Here is an 18,325-nt window from a genome sequence, read left to right on the forward strand (position 1 = left end):
TGTGCTGTGTTCCAGAGTGTGCTGAATTGTGTTTGTCGCCCAACAACCATGAAAGGGATTCATGACCATGCTCAGTAGGCTCTTGAAAATTGAAGCAGCAATCTTGATCCTTAGGGAAGATCCACATTCTGATGTGGTTAGATTAACTGATGAGTACATAAAATGATCTTTGTTAATACTTTTTTCTCTCTATCTCATCCAGGTCTTCCCCACCCAAGATGACGCAGCAAATGAGGGATCTCCAGCTAGCACAGGCTAGAAAGCCTTCCGGTCCTTCCTCCCCAAATGCTGCTAAGAGGCTGTATCGAAACCTGTCTGGGAAGTTCAGAGTGAACTACACATCTTTTGATGAGGGCAGTCTGGTGGCGAGAAGTGAGAAGGAGAAGATTCGCAAGTCATGTCTGGTAGGTTGATTGTAGTTACACATTTGGCGAGCATGTGATTTTGATTCAAACAAGAATAAGAAAAACGGATGAAAAGTTTACACAAACCACTAAAAACATGAGGTAATCACACCAAGTGAGCCTTTGCTGGGCACGCAATGAGTAAAGAGTGCAAGGAGTGTGGGTTGCTCAGAGGAAAATAATGGTGATTTTTCATATTTATTTCAATGAGACCATAACATTCACTAGAAAGATCTCTGCACTGCTGATTCTCAAACTCTGGCATGATCAGGTCTTGGGGATGGGGTGATTACTGGTTGTTTGGAGGTTTGCTCATGTTCCTCCATGGAAGTTACCAGCTTCAGTGCCCTCAATGATTAAAGATTTGGATACTGTACCTGAAGGCATTTTCAGGAACTAAAGGAGCTGATTTCCAGCCTGAAGATGTCCGACGCTTTTGTATATCAGAAAATCACGGTCAGAAATACAATCTGATTTACTGTCTCTTTGAGTATAGGTTTTCATCAGTAAGTGTCAGGTCAGCAGATACCACAAGCCACTAACATTCTAGAACAATCCAGCAGGGGTGATGCTAGGTTTCCCACTCCCCTCTGCGCAGGCCCAAAGAGGGATGAGATTATAACTCCCCTGCGAGACGGCACACAGGGGAAAGGGGACAAGGATAAAACAAAACAATAAACCGCGTGGAATGCATGGGAAGGCCACTCTTGATCGCACTTCTTGCTACAAATTACACCTGGCAGCAGGAGATACTGGGAGAGAGAGAAAGAGAGAGAGTGCGTTGAACATGCAAAACAACCTGTGCACAAACAGTGTACATTATATGTATTTGCCCAAAACGCCCTCACATATATTCCACTCCCTCTGGCCTTTAAGGGGTAGGATCTCAAATGAAATGTTACTCTCTGGAATAAACTCAAGAAACCTTCCAAGAATAAGGAAAGCTAACTCCTGGGGACAATCACAAAAAATAACTAAAGGAAACAGCTAAAGCACCTAAGAGGTACATAAATGTTTCAGCAGACTTACTCTCCCATGCCAGTGATGGGAGTCTGTATGTGCCATGAGCGTCTTGGATAGAACACAGCCTCCCCCAAATGGTGGGAAGGAAAAGGTTAATCACGCAGCTTTCCGTGCATGTTAACACAAAGCCAAGTCAGGGTTGCAGAATCGTTCCCTCCGTGCAGGTAGAAACAAAACAAAAACAAGTATTTGCAATGCAATAGGTCTCACATTTATGTGAGTTTAAGCTATTGGCATTGTAAATGACAATGCCTTTTATTTACGCTTTAAAAAGCAAAACATAAATAAAAGGCTTTGTCATTTACAATGCCAATAGCTCAAACTCTGGTAAATGCGAGACCTATTGCATTGTAAATGCTTGTTTTTAAAGAAATAGAAATGTGTGTAATATTTCTATAACATTATATATCTTGGAAATCGAGTTTTGCTGTATCTAAAAGCGGGGTTGGTTGGGGCTACTGTTCAGGGATGTTCCCAGGGAGTGAGCTGTGGCCTGGTCGTTATTTCCTGTTTTTCACCGTTCTGTTATGGTGGGGGGAGGTGTTGTCATGGCACTCGCCAAGCTCAAGTATGTTATTGAGGGGGCCGGATCTCTCCTCTCTTTCTTTATATGTAGTTCACCCCCCCTGTGGCAGGGTCATCCGCGGGTTGCATTATGCATGCCTTGCATTTAGCAATTCTTCTTGCTACGCTCGCTACTGACCCTCTGTGTGCTCTTGTGCAAACAGTTGCACTTTGTTTTATTCAACTTACAAGGGTCACTGGTGCTTGATGCACATGTCACTCCTTTCAGCATTTCTGAGAGTAGTGAGGAAGGAAGGCTCAGAGCAGGTTATGTGGTCATTCACAATGCGTAGACATGTGAGTGTCTTCGGCAAGAGATTTTACCACCCGACTCAAATCTGCCTAACGAAAGGAATATTCCTGTGACTGCACAAAGCAAAGCAGAAACCAGCATTCCTTTAATTGCTGCAGACGGACACCCCATTGATCAGGTGTCAACCCGACATTTAGAAACAAGCTCTCGGCATTGCGCAAAGATAGCCGCGTGTTTATAATTGCATCGCGCTTTCACTTTAAGTGAAAGCGCAATGCAAAAATAAATACGCGGCTGCCTTTGCCAAAGCCGAATGAGAAAAAAAAAGTGCGTAGCAGCTAATTAGGAGACACTGTCTGCCGCCGACACTAAAAGGTGCAATCCCAGTGGGCGGGGCCAAAAGCGGACAAGGTGGTAACCAAGAGGGACTAAAAGACCTCCTGGACAATCATAACACCCAGTTCTGCATAATTGGTGATGCAAAATGACGCGCACCAATGCAAAACACGGGTGGAGCAGAAAGTGAGCTTCTGGAATCGTATCGATTCCAAGAAGCCCCCGCAAAGCGAGGGCAGCGCATGCACTGCTCATGCCAGGCGAGACCTAAAAAGAGAACAATGTCGGCTTGCACGCAGCTTTCCATGCTTGCGAGCTTCAGTCAAAGTGATGACAAGCGCTTCCCTTCGGAATGTTCAGGGGTGGAAGAACAGGTTACCTGGACAATGTCTGCCTTCCGTCCTCACCTCAAACGACAATTACCACTACAGCGGGAAGCCAGCAATTAGAAAGGCAAGTGGGAGCAGTGGCTCCCCAAGAGCGCACACTGAACATTGCGCCGCTGATCTGTCTTCAAAGTACCCAGAAAGTGAAAAGACGACAGGAATGTGTGCAATCAAGAATCCTTTAGCACCTCTCCCGCACTGGCAAAGTGGTTCAGAGAACAGGAAATGAGCCATACAAGCTTCGCTCGTCCTGTGTCAAGGTTGATGGAGAAGTACCGGCTCACTCTGAAGGAGTGGATTAAATACTCTGAGTCCCCCCCCCCCCCAGATGGTGATCTGGATCTACAGGAAAGACGTCTTGTGGGATTTGTAGGCTACCTCTCTTATAGGATTAATTAGGCCACCATTCCATACTCATACTCCATGCAAGTAGTGTGTGTTGTGAAGGGAAGGGAAGCATTCCCTACTAGTGATGACAATGAGAGTAAGTCCTCTCTGGCAATATTTTTGTAAACTATATTTAGGACATGATATTTCTGTCAAACGATATCCTGACAACAATATTCTGACTTAAGGTGGAAGAGGATTCCCACAGCTTGTGGGAAATTTGCTGAGGATATTGTATATTCCTAGCGTTCTCCTTCATGAAAACATCTTTAAAAACATGCTGTGACTGCTTCTGAGGTTAATGAGTGCATTGCTGGATGGGAGATCAAATTATCTTAGAGTATCACCCTCTTTATTGTACAGCAAGCTGTAGACAATTACTGTAGGCTGTGTCAGGCAATGCCATATATGTTTCATAGTGTCAACAATTGAGTCTTTTGTGACCTTTCCTTCCTGGCACACACATAGAATCACCAGAACTATTGGACCTGGCAATTGAAGGATCTAATTCGGAATTATATCTGTGAGTAGGGCGTTCTCAATAATGCCTACAGATGCATTTTGCTGTTAAGAAGGGTTTATAATGTTTGGACAATGTTTCACTTACAAACATATAATCTGCTATTGCAAGTATTCCAGTGCTGCTCTTTTTCCATAGTTTCACTCAATCTTATTGAAGGAAAACCCCCCCTAGAGTGCTGGGGACCAAGTCTCGGGATGAAGAAGGGCAGACAAAATGCATACAGCAGAAAGGTACGCATACTTTGAAAGTCAAATTAGATAAGTAAGGAACCATTAGTAACTGTAGGAGGAGAAGTGAACTAAACAATGCTCATTCTTTCTGCCTGTAGCGATGGAAGGTTAGATCTAAAATTATCTAGGGAACCAAGGTTTTTCAGTGCCACTCTGCTGTTTATACCAGTGGACACTCACTCAGCATGCCATTAAGAACTGTGGCAGAAGTAGATGTGTATGTATCAAAAAGGCACACCCTGAAGCCAAGGAGAGGGGCTCTTATACTCCAAAGGGATGGAGCACCCAGTAACTTTAAAGTTAAAAAATCAATGTACCCTTTGAAGAAACCCTATATATTGTTAATATCCACAATTTTTGCAACCACATTCATACTACACACAGATATTACTCCACTCAGGATGTTTAAAGCACTTATGTACAAATGTAATACATTTTTGAAAAAATCACAAATTAAAAAACACAAAAATACACAATATTCAATTCTAAGCAATTGATCAAAAGACAATTTAAAAGCACAATAAATCCTAATAAGAATTCATTCACATTAAAAAAGGAGAATTTGTCAATTCATCTGTATTTGTCATACAATTGTTAATTTGGTAAAATTGACAGCACCATGCACGGACATCAGTTCCCTGTCTAATTCTGACTGCTGGCTTTGGACCAAATTTAACACAGAAACTTAGGGCGTCGACGTGTTTCGGAGGGACAATCACAGTTAGGCCACCTTCTTTAGGACTCAGCGTTTATTTCTCCTTTGTAAATAATTCAGTGATCATTCATTTATAGCACCGGTGCAACAGCACTCGGGTTGAAACCGCTCCCGATAGATACGGATGATATTTCTAAAAAGACCTTTGATAATATATTTCATAAGGGTCAGTGGTTTATTTTCCCCAAATTCAAATGTTTTCCATATATTACATGCCTTGGGAAAATACTTGTTTCACTCCATGATATGTTATAATATGGATTGTCACAACTTCTCGGTAACTAATTTATATCCAACAAATCTAAGGGCCAGAACACATCTCGGCGACTTAGCGATATGTGCAATAGCGGATCTCCGTATACTCCATCTAATATGCACCAGGATCACATATCCGTAGCTCTTGATTCTAAGGGATATTGCCACTCTCGACTCTTGCTCATGGATGCTATTTATGAATTCACAAACCGCATCCATGAGCACAAAAAGGCACACACAGAAGGTATACTCACATGTGACAAACATTTATGAGCTCAAGATGAAATAGAAAGTGCTTACTTTCTATGAAAGTACTGGTTGATCCAGAGTAACATTAGGGCAAAATTGGCTACATTTGCGAGTCAAAAAAGAATGAGAGATTGCTTTCTGGAGTACCAGAACACGTCTTCGCACCTAGAATTATGCAAAGGAACAGGTGCACAAATGGTAGATTTGCTAACCAGCAAGAAATTAAGATGCATATTTATGAGAAAATCACAGAGCCCGGAACTGCACCAAATTTGGCAGCGTCGCGCTTCGACATTTTAAAAGAGCAGGGGTGCGCGGTATTCTCAAGAATAAAGCACACCTCTGTGTTTTCTCTGGCGCTGCAACGGTGCCTGCATAGCAGGGAATGATTGTTTATGTGCAGGAAGGTGTCCCTTCCTACACATAAACAATCAGTCATGGTGATTTGTTACTTCTATGTCTGCTGTAGAATGCAGCAAACATGGAAGTAGCAAATTGTCATTATTTAACCCTTTGTATGCTGATGACGGAACCGCTCCGTCATCAGCTGCGGTGGCGCTGTGCTGATGATGGAGCGGTTCCGTCATGGCCCGCCCGCCGCTCATGCGCGGCGCGAATTCCGCGCCTGCACCGAGTGTTCTATTGAGCGGGCGGGGCCATGACGGAACCGCTCCGTCATAAGCACAGCGCAACCGACGCTGGTGACGGAGCGGTTCCGTCACCAGCATGCGCCTGCCACTCTTCCGCCCCGCCCCCTTAGCACTGCGGCAGAATAGCTGCCGCAGTGAAGGGGTTGATGATTGTTTATGTGCTGGAAGGGACACCTTCCTGGACATAAACAATCACTAATGGCATTTTGCTCTTTCTATGTGTACTGCAGAATGTAACAAATAGAAGAAGAAGCAAAAATGAGGAGAAATAAAAGTATTTCTCCTCGTTTCGCCATTCTAAAGCCTGCTATTGCATGGTGTTAGTTTTTGGTGGTACCACAGATTTACTCCTAGTAAATGTGGGGCAGTGTCAAAAGCAAAGGGTGTTGCGGTGGAACGTCTATAGCAACACCCACTGCATGCCCCTTTCAGCTATTTGATGTGTGTAAAGGAGCCTATTTACAAGGTGGTGTTAAACCACAATGAGTAGCTTAACGCTGCTTTGTAAATATGATGAAAGGCATATCGCCACCAGAACATCCCTAAAAGTGATGCTCTGGTGGCGATATCTCCTTGTAAATATGCCCCACAGTGAATCTAGAAGATCAAGGACAGTGGCGGTGCGTCCATTGGGGGCGTTGGGGCGTTGCCCCACTAACCATGTGGACGACCGTCATGCTGCTCATACACACTAATTTCATTTTAAAACTTATTTCTGACTGAGAGCGCACTCGTGTAGAGAGAGCTCTGCCGACTGCCGGGACAAGCCCAACTGAACCGGGGACATTGCGCCGCTGAAGGAGTGTGAGGGCGGGGCTGCGGCAGTGAGTGACAGTGCAGCAGTATGGAGATTTAGCAATAGCCAGCAGCTGCAGCAGTGAGTGTGCGCATGTCAATTGTAGGCCTAGTATTTTTTAGTACTCGCCTGCGCATGCGCACACGCAGTACTGCCAGTGTCATCCCTAAATTGGAACTCTGAGACTGGCAGGGACCCGGGCCCCCGGGTCTCATTATGGGCAGGAATCACCCTGCTCTTAGCCAATCCTGGCGCAGTAGCGCTGCTAATGCTGCACCAGGATTGGCTGGAGTCACCGCGCTGACTGTAGATGGTGCCCCCGCACTGCATGGCCAATCACACCATGGCGTATGTGAAGCCATGCAGTGGATTAGCCATTTCCTCCGGAGTTGTTGGTACTGGTCACTATGGCTAAGCTAATCTTTGCACTGCCGGCAGCCAGGGTTGGCTGAGAGAGGCTGCCAGTCCGGACTCCACTCCAGGGCCGTTTGAAAGGGCACCAAGACAGGGGAGCAGAGGTGGATCGGACCGGCTAAGGTAAGTTTTAATTCTTACTTTCATATTTCATTCCCTGGCACCCACCCCAGCGTGACTACTACCCCCCCCCCCCCCCCCCCCACCCCAGCCAGGACTGCTTGTCTGCACAGGTGTGATGCTGTTTTCGACTGTGGGGCTAGGCAATGCATGTTCTCTAGTAAACATTATAACGTGTTCTTTAATTTACACATTTCCTACTCCCACGATATATTTTTGTTTATTTTGTTACTTATGGTACACGTACGAGATGCCACCAGTCCTGGGCTTCATAATACAATTGCCTGTGTAACCCTTTAGGTTTGCCTGGTTGAGTCAATTGCAGGCGCGGTGCGTCCATTGGGGCGTAGGGGCGAAGCCCCACTAAGCCCCATGGACCCACCACGTTGTCACTAGAGGCCAAACACAATTATTTAAAAAAATCGCGCTATCTGCCGGTCGTGAAAACGGGAGACACCCGACCTTCTCGGAGTGTGCAAAAGGGGGCGGGGGGGGGGGTATCGGGGGGGGGGGGGGGGGGGGATCGGGCTGCTGCAGCTGCGCAAGTGTATTTTTGGGCACAAACATGCCCGCGCATGCGCAGATCGTTTTCTTGTGAATTCCCCCTTAGAGAGAGGACCAGGGGGCGGGCCGCAGCCCCCGGGGTTACACAGGGCGACTGGGCGAGGAGTCATGGTGCCCCCCCAGCCAATCCTGGCGCAGGATTGGCTGGTCACTACATAGCCCTGTTACATAACCCCTGACGGATAGCACGGCCGACTTTGGTGATGGGAAACCAGGTTCGAGCCTCTTATCGAACCATAAAAATGTATACATGACTTACACTGGTGTTAAATAAATAGATATTTTAAAAAACAAATAAAAATGATGTTCCGACTAAGGTGTGAAATTGGTGTCAAATAAATACATGTTTTTAAAAACAATTAATATTAATCATGTATCATTGGTGCTGGAGTACAAGGTTCGAGACTGGTATTAAACACTGACAAGCTGTGTGCAAGTTATAGGGTCATAAAAATACATGAATGATGGATGGATGCATGAATGGATGCAGGATGAATGATGGGTGGATGAATGGATGGGTGGATGCATGAATGAATGATGGATGCAGGATGGATGCAGGATGGGTGGATGGGTAGATGAATGCATGATGGATGCAGGATGGATGCAGGGTGGATGGATGGGTGCATGAATGAATGATGGATGCAGGATGGGTGGATGGATGATGGATGAATGATGGGTGGATGAATGGATGGGTGGATGCATGAATGAATGATGGATGCAGGATGGATGCAGGATGGGTGGATGGGTAAATGAATGAATGATGGATGCAGGGTGGATGGATGGGTGCATGAATGAATGATGGATGCAGGATGGGTGGATGGATGGATGGATGATGGATGAATGATGGGTGGATGAATGGATGGGTGGATGCATGAATGAATGATGGATGCAGGATGGATGCAGGATGGGTGGATGAATGAATGATGGATGCAGGATGGATGCAGGGTGGATGGATGGGTGCATGAATGAATGATGGATGGATGGATGGGTGGATGCAGGAATGGATGCAGGAATGGATGGATGATGGATGGGTGGATGGATGGGTGGATAGATGCATGAATGAATGAATGATGGATGCTGGATGGGTGGATGGATGGGTGGATGAATGAATGATGGATGCAGGATGGATGGGTGGATGGATGGATGGGTGCATGAATGAATGATGGATGCAGGGTGGATGGATGCATGAATGGATGCAGGAATGGATGCAGGAATGGATGATGGATGGGTGGGTGGGTGGATGGATGCATGAATGATGGATGGATGCTGGATGGGTGGATGGGTGGATGGATGGATGAGTGGATGAATGAATGATGGATGCTGGATGGGTGGATGGATGGGTGGATGAATGAATGATGGATGCAGGATGGATGGGTGGATGGATGGATGGGTGCATGAATGAATGATGGATGCAGGATGGGTGGATGAATGAATGATGGATGCAGGATGGATGCAGGATGGATGCAGGATGGGTGGATGAATGAATGATGGATGCAGGATGGATGCAGGGTGGATGGATGGGTGCATGAATGAATGATGGATGGATGGATGGGTGGATGCAGGAATGGATGGATGATGGATGGGTGGATGGATGCATGAATGAATGAATGATGGATGCTGGATGGGTGGATGGATGGGTGGATGAATGAATGATGGATGCAGGATGGATGGGTGGATGGATGGATGGGTGCATGAATGAATGATGGATGCAGGGTGGGTGGATGGATGGATGGATGCATGAATGGATGCAGGAATGGATGATGGATGGGTGGGTGGGTGGATGGATGCATGAATGATGGATGGATGCTGGATGGGTGGATGGGTGGATGGATGGATGGATGGGTGGATGAATGAATGATGGATGCTGGATGGGTGGATGGATGGGTGGATGAATGAATGATGGATGCAGGATGGATGGGTGGATGGATGGATGGGTGCATGAATGAATGATGGATGCAGGATGGGTGGATGAATGAATGATGGATGCAGGATGGATGCAGGGTGGATGGATGGGTGCATGAATGAATGATGGATGCAGGATGGATGGATGGATGGATGCATGAATGGATGCAGGAATGGATGCAGGAATGGATGATGGATGGGTGGATGGATGGGTGGATGGATGGGTGGATGGATGGATGGATGCATGAATGATGGATGGATGCTGGATGGGTGGATGGATGAATGGATGGATGGGTGGATGAATGAATGATGGATGCAGGATGGATGGGTGGATGGATGGATGGGTGCATGAATGAATGATGGATGCAGGATGGATGGATGGGTGGACACATGAAGGGATGCAGGATGGATGATGGATGGGTGGAAGGGTGGATGGATTGGTGGATGGATGGATGCATGAATGAATGATGGATGGATGGATGCAGGATGGATGGGTGGATGGATGGATGGGTGGATGCATGAATGAATGATGGATGCAGGATGGATGGGTGGATGGATGGATGGGTGGATGCATGAATGAATGATGGATGCAGGATGGATGGATGGGTGAATGCATGAATGAATGATGGATGCTGGATGGATGGGTGGATGCATGAATGAATGATGGATGCAGGATGGATGCAGAATTGATGGATGGATGGGTGGGTGGATGCATGAATGATGTATGGATGGATGCAAGGTGGTTCGGGCTCGCTCGCTCGCTGTGCTCGCTCGCTGCGGTGCAATATGCAAATTAGTTTACGCCCCACCACTTTCAAATGTCACCAGCCGCCCCTGATCAAGGAATGTGCACAGGGCTGGATTGGGAACCCAAACCAGCCCTGGCAAATCAGCTGGACCGGCCCCGGGTAGGAGTGCTAGTGAAAAGCACTGCTGCCGCTTTTGTTACAGGGGCCGATATGGCAGCACTGCTGTCAAACCTGGCCCCAAGAAACAAAACCGTCCCTCGCCACTCGAAAACCGCTCTCCACCCTTCCGGTCCACCGGGAAAATGCCCTGAATGGGCAGGCAGCATTTATGACCGACAGCGTGTCAGAGGAAATAACGAGGGACTAATAAAAACGAGGCACCGGGAGCCGAGCTGGAGCAAGTGATTAAAAAGAATGCAGCACACAGCAAGCTGTAGAATATGAGCAAGGAATAAATCATCAGGTTGCAGACTAGAGACACGGACCGAAAAGCAAGAAACCAGAATTGAGTAGGACGCTAGCAGGTTGTAGGAACAATTCTGCAAGATACTGAGTATCTGAGAATGCAGAATTAGAATTGTAGGTTAAAAGATAAGAGAAGCAAAGGCTGACACCCTCAAGGTTAACCTGGAGAACTCAGAGCTAAAAGATCAGAGATGCAAAGGCCATGGGGCAGTGACTGCAGTTATAATCCGAAGACAAGAGGGAACCCTGAAAGGAACCTCGTTTCCTGTGCATGCCTGCTAACGGCTGAACATGGAACATGCCAGAGACTACAAAGAACTAAGACAGAACCAGAAAAAACAGACGTGCATAGAACAGGGGCTGCAGACTGTTAGGAAAACTGTTTAGGAGCGGGCATGGAGACAGGATGGAAGTAGATGTGAAGGGTGTAGAATTCGTTAAATAGAACTATAAGAAAATGCATTGATGCTGAGGAGGAGGGCAGCGGCTCTGGCAGGGAATAAAGGCAGATGGGTCAGTAAACAGAATTTGTCTAGAGTTCCATCATCAACGTGCAAATATTTTGATTCCGATTTTTTTTTTTAATCACAGGGCATTTACGGGATACAGGAAGCATGGGGGTACACTTATTATATTTAATCGTATTCCAAAATAGCAAAGCTGCATTTTCATCTATTTGATGTAAGTGTTGACACAAGGGCTATTTTCTGCACATATGTTATGTGTTATGTAACGTTATAAATTTTGCATAGGGCTCTGCAATCCAAAAAAAAAAGCGGTCCTGGCGCTGAGCGGCTGACCAGAAGAAAGATTGTGAAAGGAAGAAGCGCCGTTAAGTCTAGTGGAAGAGCCAGGTTTTAAGTTTTTTCTTGGTGTGAGAGAAACTTATTCAATTTTTCAGTTCCAAATAAGGAGAAAATTATTGATCACATTTACTTCAGTCCGAGTTTGCACTCTTTTAGTTAGTAGTAGATGTCAAATGTCTTTTGATGCTAAATTGCCTGATGTGCAGCAGGAAAATCAGGGAGGTTTGGACTCACCCAATAGAGACATACACACAGGTTACATCGCCTTTGCCCAGTGCTTAATTTGAGCTAGTAGTTTCCAGTGCTCAGCAACAGCACTTACTTGTCAACACCAGGGCTTTTGACAGTCTGCCTCAAGGTGGCACTGTCTGGCTAATTTAGAGATGACCTCAACAACAGTTAACTAATAATTCAATATAAATTACAAATGACTTTTACCTGCCGTCCAAGCCATTCCTATGTAGCTTCGGGGCCTGAAATAGCCCGAATTGTCACATTTGTGAAAGTGTGATGGTTAGTAGTTGTGTTGGTATTATCTTTGGTGAGTATGTTTGGGGCAATGTATCGTTGCGAGCTGCAATGGCCTTCTGACGAGTGCCCTGGCACTTTTTTTTTTTTTTTTACAAATTAAGCACCACCTTTGTCGCTTTTACAGCATACTTCCCTATTTCAAATTGGCAGAAATTCTGAGGTGTCTCAATTTTGTGATTATTAGTGTTATATGTACAATGAAGTACAATTTACAGTCTGTTTCCTTCATGTACTCTTTCCAAATTCTGATGTCTACACACACCATTATTTCTCATGCCAATAACTCCTCATTGACTTATTTTGCAACATGGCCACCGTTAATGTCACGCTGACACGCACTTGCTTGTTGTCTAACTGCTCAAGCCACATGCCATCTCATATTGAGCCACATAGGCTGTAGTAACTAAAAGCTTTAAAGAGCATACTGCCTCTGTTCACTTCATTTCTATTTTATGCTAGATAAGTAAAACATAGAGGATAAACATCTTCTTCTCCATGGATGAAGTAGTGCTTAGGTTGGTCTATGCACAGATATCAGTCCCCTTTAATGAATGACGTGTTTAATCAACAGCAAACGTGATAGGACTATGTACAAGGAGTTCATGCATTTGCCTGAGTGACAGGCACGAGTTGTGAACAGATTGATCCAGCATTGGAATGTCTGATTTGTCTTGAATGTGCGTTGTAAGTAACTTGTTCATAACAAATCAGAAATCATACCAGCAAGTCGGTGGACGATGAGAGGTGTCAGTGTTCACGAGACACTTCCTCTAAAGAAAGTGAATTTAGCACATTTAAAAATAATTGGTTGCACCCCCTTTGAAGACCAAGGCCATTGCAGAAATTAGAGATCTTTCAATGGGACAGTCTGCCAACCCCATTGACATCAGTGACGTAACTGCTCATTTCTCACAAACCCTAAACACTTAACTGCTGAGCTTTGTATAATGTTCAAGCCTGGTTGATGAGCCCTAATAGGGGCAAAACTGGGCATCGGTTGCTGGATCTCCGGTTTAGAAAGGACCTGGCTTCACAGCTCGTGATGGACTGTTCCCATTGCAGTAGGGTCTAAACTGATTTGCATATGACTGGGTCCAAACTGGGGTGGCATGTTGTGCATAATAACGATGGACTGGGATGCTGCCTCAGTAGCTGATAATAATTCAAGCATTTCACCCATCACTTTTATGTATACTAATGTCTAAATGTGTACAAGCTACACAACTTAAAATCATATTTTAAGGCTCTGAAATATTGTGCGTTGCCTAGTAAAGAAAGACAGCTACTTTCTCTGGTATTGTGCAATTTTAGCAACCAGAAAGTCCAACTTCCCAGAAAAGACAGTAGTTGACAAAGGTTATACGTGGCAATGACTCTTCAGACTGGAAGTGACTACAATGGAGCCATGAAGGCAACTTTGCTGAAGTCATGGAAATCCCCACCTGCCTGGCTGAGCTCTCTAAATGTGGTGGAGAGCCTTCCACCAGGGCAGCAGAGAATATCTGTCTGTTGCCCTGGTGGACCAAAGCATCACTCACCAAATTCTAAGTAAGGCATGGACCTTATTTAGAGTGTGGTGCTCAGGGTGCTTTGCCAAAACATTGTGGAGTACCCTGTTAACAAAACTCTCAGTTGACCTTCCCTGTTTAGAGTTTCTTGACCATTGTATTTCTGCTAGTAGAAACTCTTCAGGCTCTGTCAGCGCAAACTCTTAAATGAGGGCCTGACTGACATTGGTCCATCTGTTAATGTACTTTAAAACACTCACCTTAGTTAGTGGGAATGTTAGAATTAAAAAAAAAATCCTATTCAGGACTGCCAAGAAAAACCTGGCGGTCCCAAATAGAAAAACAAAAAATTGCCCCCCCCCCATGCTGGGCGAAATTTCCAAGCATGTCAGGGACATTTATTTTTCATTGCCGAAAAACAAACAACTTTGTTGAGCACTGCAGGGTGGTCTCTCAGCAGACTTTCAGTGCCTTCAACACTCACTTTGCTGTATGCACAGAGCTCGATGGCTGCCTGGTGGAGATCTTTAAATATGGCACTAAATCTATCTGCTGGCCTGGCCAATGGGCGGTCTGGCCACCAAATTCTAAATATGGCTGTAAAAGGTGGTGGATTAGTAGGACTCTTCCATCTCTTAAGATGTATAAGAAAAGTGGAGTTGGCAGAAATATTTAACATTGTCAGATTCATTTGGCGAATAACCCACACCACGTTTGTGAGTATGTAACGCTGTTGCCTTGCATGACTTCTTGATTATCCCTCTAACGAACACAGTCACCAAGGCCTTATTCCACCATTTGCAAATTCTACAGGGCTTCTTCACTAGCCTACTCCACCCACCAAAAGTATTCCATGATACTCGTTGTTACATCCCACTCTGAATAATGTAACAGCTTGCATAGCGGGCCTTCTAGGGAGAGACATAAAAAATTATGATGGGTCCTGAGACATGACTCAGAGGTGGTTTAAAATGCAACAGTCAGGTCATGCATGCCCTCAGATCATTCCATTGACTTCTGTCAAACAAAGAACTCAGTGTAATACCCTTTGCTTATTCTACCATTTCCTGTCTACCTAACTAATGTCATTGAGTCCCTACTATCCAAGGTGCGATTGGACTCCTTGAAGCTACTAACCTTTAACTGAATGTGGTGAATAGATTTAGTGATAGAGTGCTGCATCTACCTGGGGAACTCTAGATCTCTCTTTCTCAACTCTCTCTCTTTCTCTCTCTCCAAGAAATTCGAGGAGGATTTTAAGTCTAAAACACACTTCTTCTCCGCACCATTTTTTCATTATAGCCATATTGACGCAGCATAAATATGCTATGTAGTATCTCACATACACCATGAAAAAATGATTTAAGAATTATATTACTGTGGGTAATATATAACATTCTAGTGATATTGGTGGAAGATCTTCATAGGTGTATTTTAAAATGTGATCTTGGCCTGAAATGTGTCTAATATTTATGCTCTTATTGGAATTGACACAGTGTTTTGTAAAACCATCACAAAGGAAAGGTTTGCATTAGGTAAAAACCTTGTTATTTAGGCTGGCACTTTGATTTAATTATGTATTCAGTACCAGAGATACAATCACATAGAATCTTTTAGGTCTCTATTGCAAACAAAGTGCTTAAACTATTAACAGAAAGGGGGATATTCTCAAGAACGTGTGATAATTATCGCAAAATTGGCTTAACGCAACTCTTAACATCACAGTCTATCGCAGGGAAATAACGCTGTGTTATTGTTGTATTCTCAACATGCGGTACCATGCGATAGTCTCACGATAATGCGTCAAATGACCGTGTTAAAATCAAAGCGACGTCGCAAAAACGTGAAACACGAACGCGAGTAAAGTAGCTATGTCCCAAATCACGATACAAAAATCAGCGATAAATAGCGAGAGGCCTGCAATTCCCATGTGTCATGGCGGAAAATGCACCAGAAAAGTAGTGAATAAAAACGGTGACATGACAATGTACGAGTACAACACCACACCGTGTGTAGAACAAAAGTCCATTGTCCCGCATCAAGTAGGCATCTCCTCACAAACAGTCACAATGTACATTGACATGCAGTCTGCATGTAAACTGCGCCAATGCAGAAACATACATGGAACACACTGTGAAACCGCATCTCCCCTTCACATTGCTGAGGGACCTCCTGCACACAGACGTGCCCTGTCCATGATCAATCAAGTGTGAAAACATGGACGAATGCAGGGGCAGTGACTCACCCTTACTTACATGTGGCTCATGTTGTGGGACATGAGTCACAGGGTGCATCCCTGCATCATGGTGGTACATATTTGACCCCAAAAGAAGCCCAGTTGTAACTTGTAGGTCACAAATGACAGCCTATATGTAATGATTTGGGACATATGGAATACGAAGAGTGGGATTCTGTACTATCTGTGACACACAGAACTGGCATTTCAAATAAATGACACCCTAAACAGCCTATCCGTACAGAGGTGACTCACCTACCATCTATTATTAAATTATGAAATTGTAAGCACTACATGTCGCCCTTACACTTGTCTGAGTGATGTGCTTGTACAGATGAGTGACATGCACTCAGGGAATGTGTCTTGGAATGCATTTATTTGCACATGCTGTGCCTGTGGTCGTTTTGTACTGTCCCATGATTGCTAAGGACTGTCACAATGTGACGTGCTCATGTGAAGAAATTGTCAATGATGGTGTTCCTACGGGCTATTCTTGCAGGTGGGTTGTGATCCACCTGCCTCATCTTCATCATCATCGTCCGGTGCATCTGGCACTTGTATCCATGGGGCATTGGTGCGTACACATATGTTGTGCAACACACAACATGCAACGATCATCTTGCACACAATGTCTGGGCTGTACAGGAGCCTCCACCTGTGATGTCCAGGCACCTGAAACGTGACTTCAACATGTCAAAATTGTGTTCCACGATGCCCCTGGTGCATTTATGGGCTGCATTGTACTGCCTCTGGGCCTGTGTGTTCAGGGCTCAGAGGGGTGTCATCATCCAAGCGTAGAGCGCATATCCTTGATTACCTGTGACAGTGCAGAGAGACATGAGTCAATAGTTCGTTCTGCATGATGTGTTGGCAGGCTCACTGGTACATTGGTGTGTAATATGTGTGACTTTGTGATTCCTGTTTGGCATGTACTGCTTGTAGCAAATGTGCGGCATCAATGTGTATTAAGTAGCCTCATTGCTGCTCCTCTATCCCCCCAGGCCTACATACAATTGTGCGTAGCACAGTTGCATCACTTGCACTCCTATGGCACACCATTGTCATGCTTGTCTGCGCATGTCCACAAGCCTGACAACGACACTGTGATGTTGTGTTGTGAAGGTGGGCGGCCACGTCTGTGTAGGCCCATGGTAAGGATAGGGTGGACACAGATGTAGAGTTCATGGCTGGCTGAACTCGCCAAACGGTCGAGGGTCGACCTTTGGCTTATGCTGCGGTAATAGCGACACACACAACAGTTGGCATACATGATCTCTGCCCCGAGCTGGCTTGCACACCCTTATTTACCCCGTCGGCCGAGCCTGCACTCCGGGGGCATGCTACACAGCAACATTGTCCATTGTGGGACGGGTGGTGCCGACACCACAACAGAGACACACACATTAGTTACTTCCTTGGCAAGGCCTAAACTTAACCACGCCCAGAGCCCCTGGTTGATAAACCACACCCCTACTCTGCACTTTCGTACGCAAGTCCACTCCGCTTACGCTCACAGGGGGGTATGACACAGCTACATGGACCAGGTCTACCCCACTGCCTGACGTGAAATGTTTGCGCCCGCTGTACACAGCACAATGTAAGTGGCAGGGCCCTGGGCCCTCATGCATACATACTGACCACACGGACACACTTAGATAGTTTGTGGGACTGGTTACAGGCACATGCGCCCGGCCCCTTTTATTGCCAGGGTCACATGTCCAGTGACACATGTGCTGGATGGGTGTGGAGTGAGTTTAAGCCACCCCTCTGGGGCTGGTTGGTGCTGGCAACAACTACAACAGTGATCAGACAATCAGAAGTTCAAAGTTCAAACAGCAAGGCTCCATTACTTGAGCAGCACAGAGTTAGTGGCCCTAAATGCACTGCGGCCGGCACAGGCACATAGCCATGGGACAGTGACTTGTGGTGCACTAAGGTAGGGCCACCTGAGCTGAGCGGGTCCTCGTCGATGTCGAAGGTGAATTTCGCGGAAGTTTGCAGGGGACAGTGGAAGGTGTCCTCCTGGGCATGATGCAGAGGGCAGAAGCCCCCTTAAACAGGCAAATGGAGGATTGGAATGCTACAGCCTCGTTGTTACCACCAAGTCAGTATCAGCCACATGATGATGAAGACAACCCTCAGGCCATTGACTCAGACGCCACCAAAGTTCAACCAGATAGTGTCCATGAATGTCGGAGCACAGAGGAGTGGCACTGGAGCTGAAAAGGGATGCAGTCTGCTATGAGGCCTGTACAATGA

At 45.6% G+C, this 18,325-nt stretch overlaps 1 protein-coding gene across 2 annotated transcripts in view; it reads left to right on the forward strand.

Moving 5' to 3' along the window:
- Window positions 1-18,325, forward strand: part of LOC147685366 (ankyrin repeat and fibronectin type-III domain-containing protein 1-like) — a 3,163,580-nt gene that overhangs the window by 2,563,753 nt on the left and 581,502 nt on the right. For both annotated transcript variants that reach the window (XM_086941288.1, XM_086941289.1), the window contains one exon: window positions 203-404. In XM_086941288.1, coding sequence (XP_086797414.1) covers window positions 203-404 — 202 coding nt within the window. The remainder of the gene's footprint in view (window positions 1-202; window positions 405-18,325) is intronic.

This window comes from Lissotriton vulgaris, chromosome 10, assembly GCF_964263255.1.
Source record: "Lissotriton vulgaris chromosome 10, aLisVul1.2, whole genome shotgun sequence".
NCBI lineage: Eukaryota > Metazoa > Chordata > Amphibia > Caudata > Salamandridae > Lissotriton > Lissotriton vulgaris.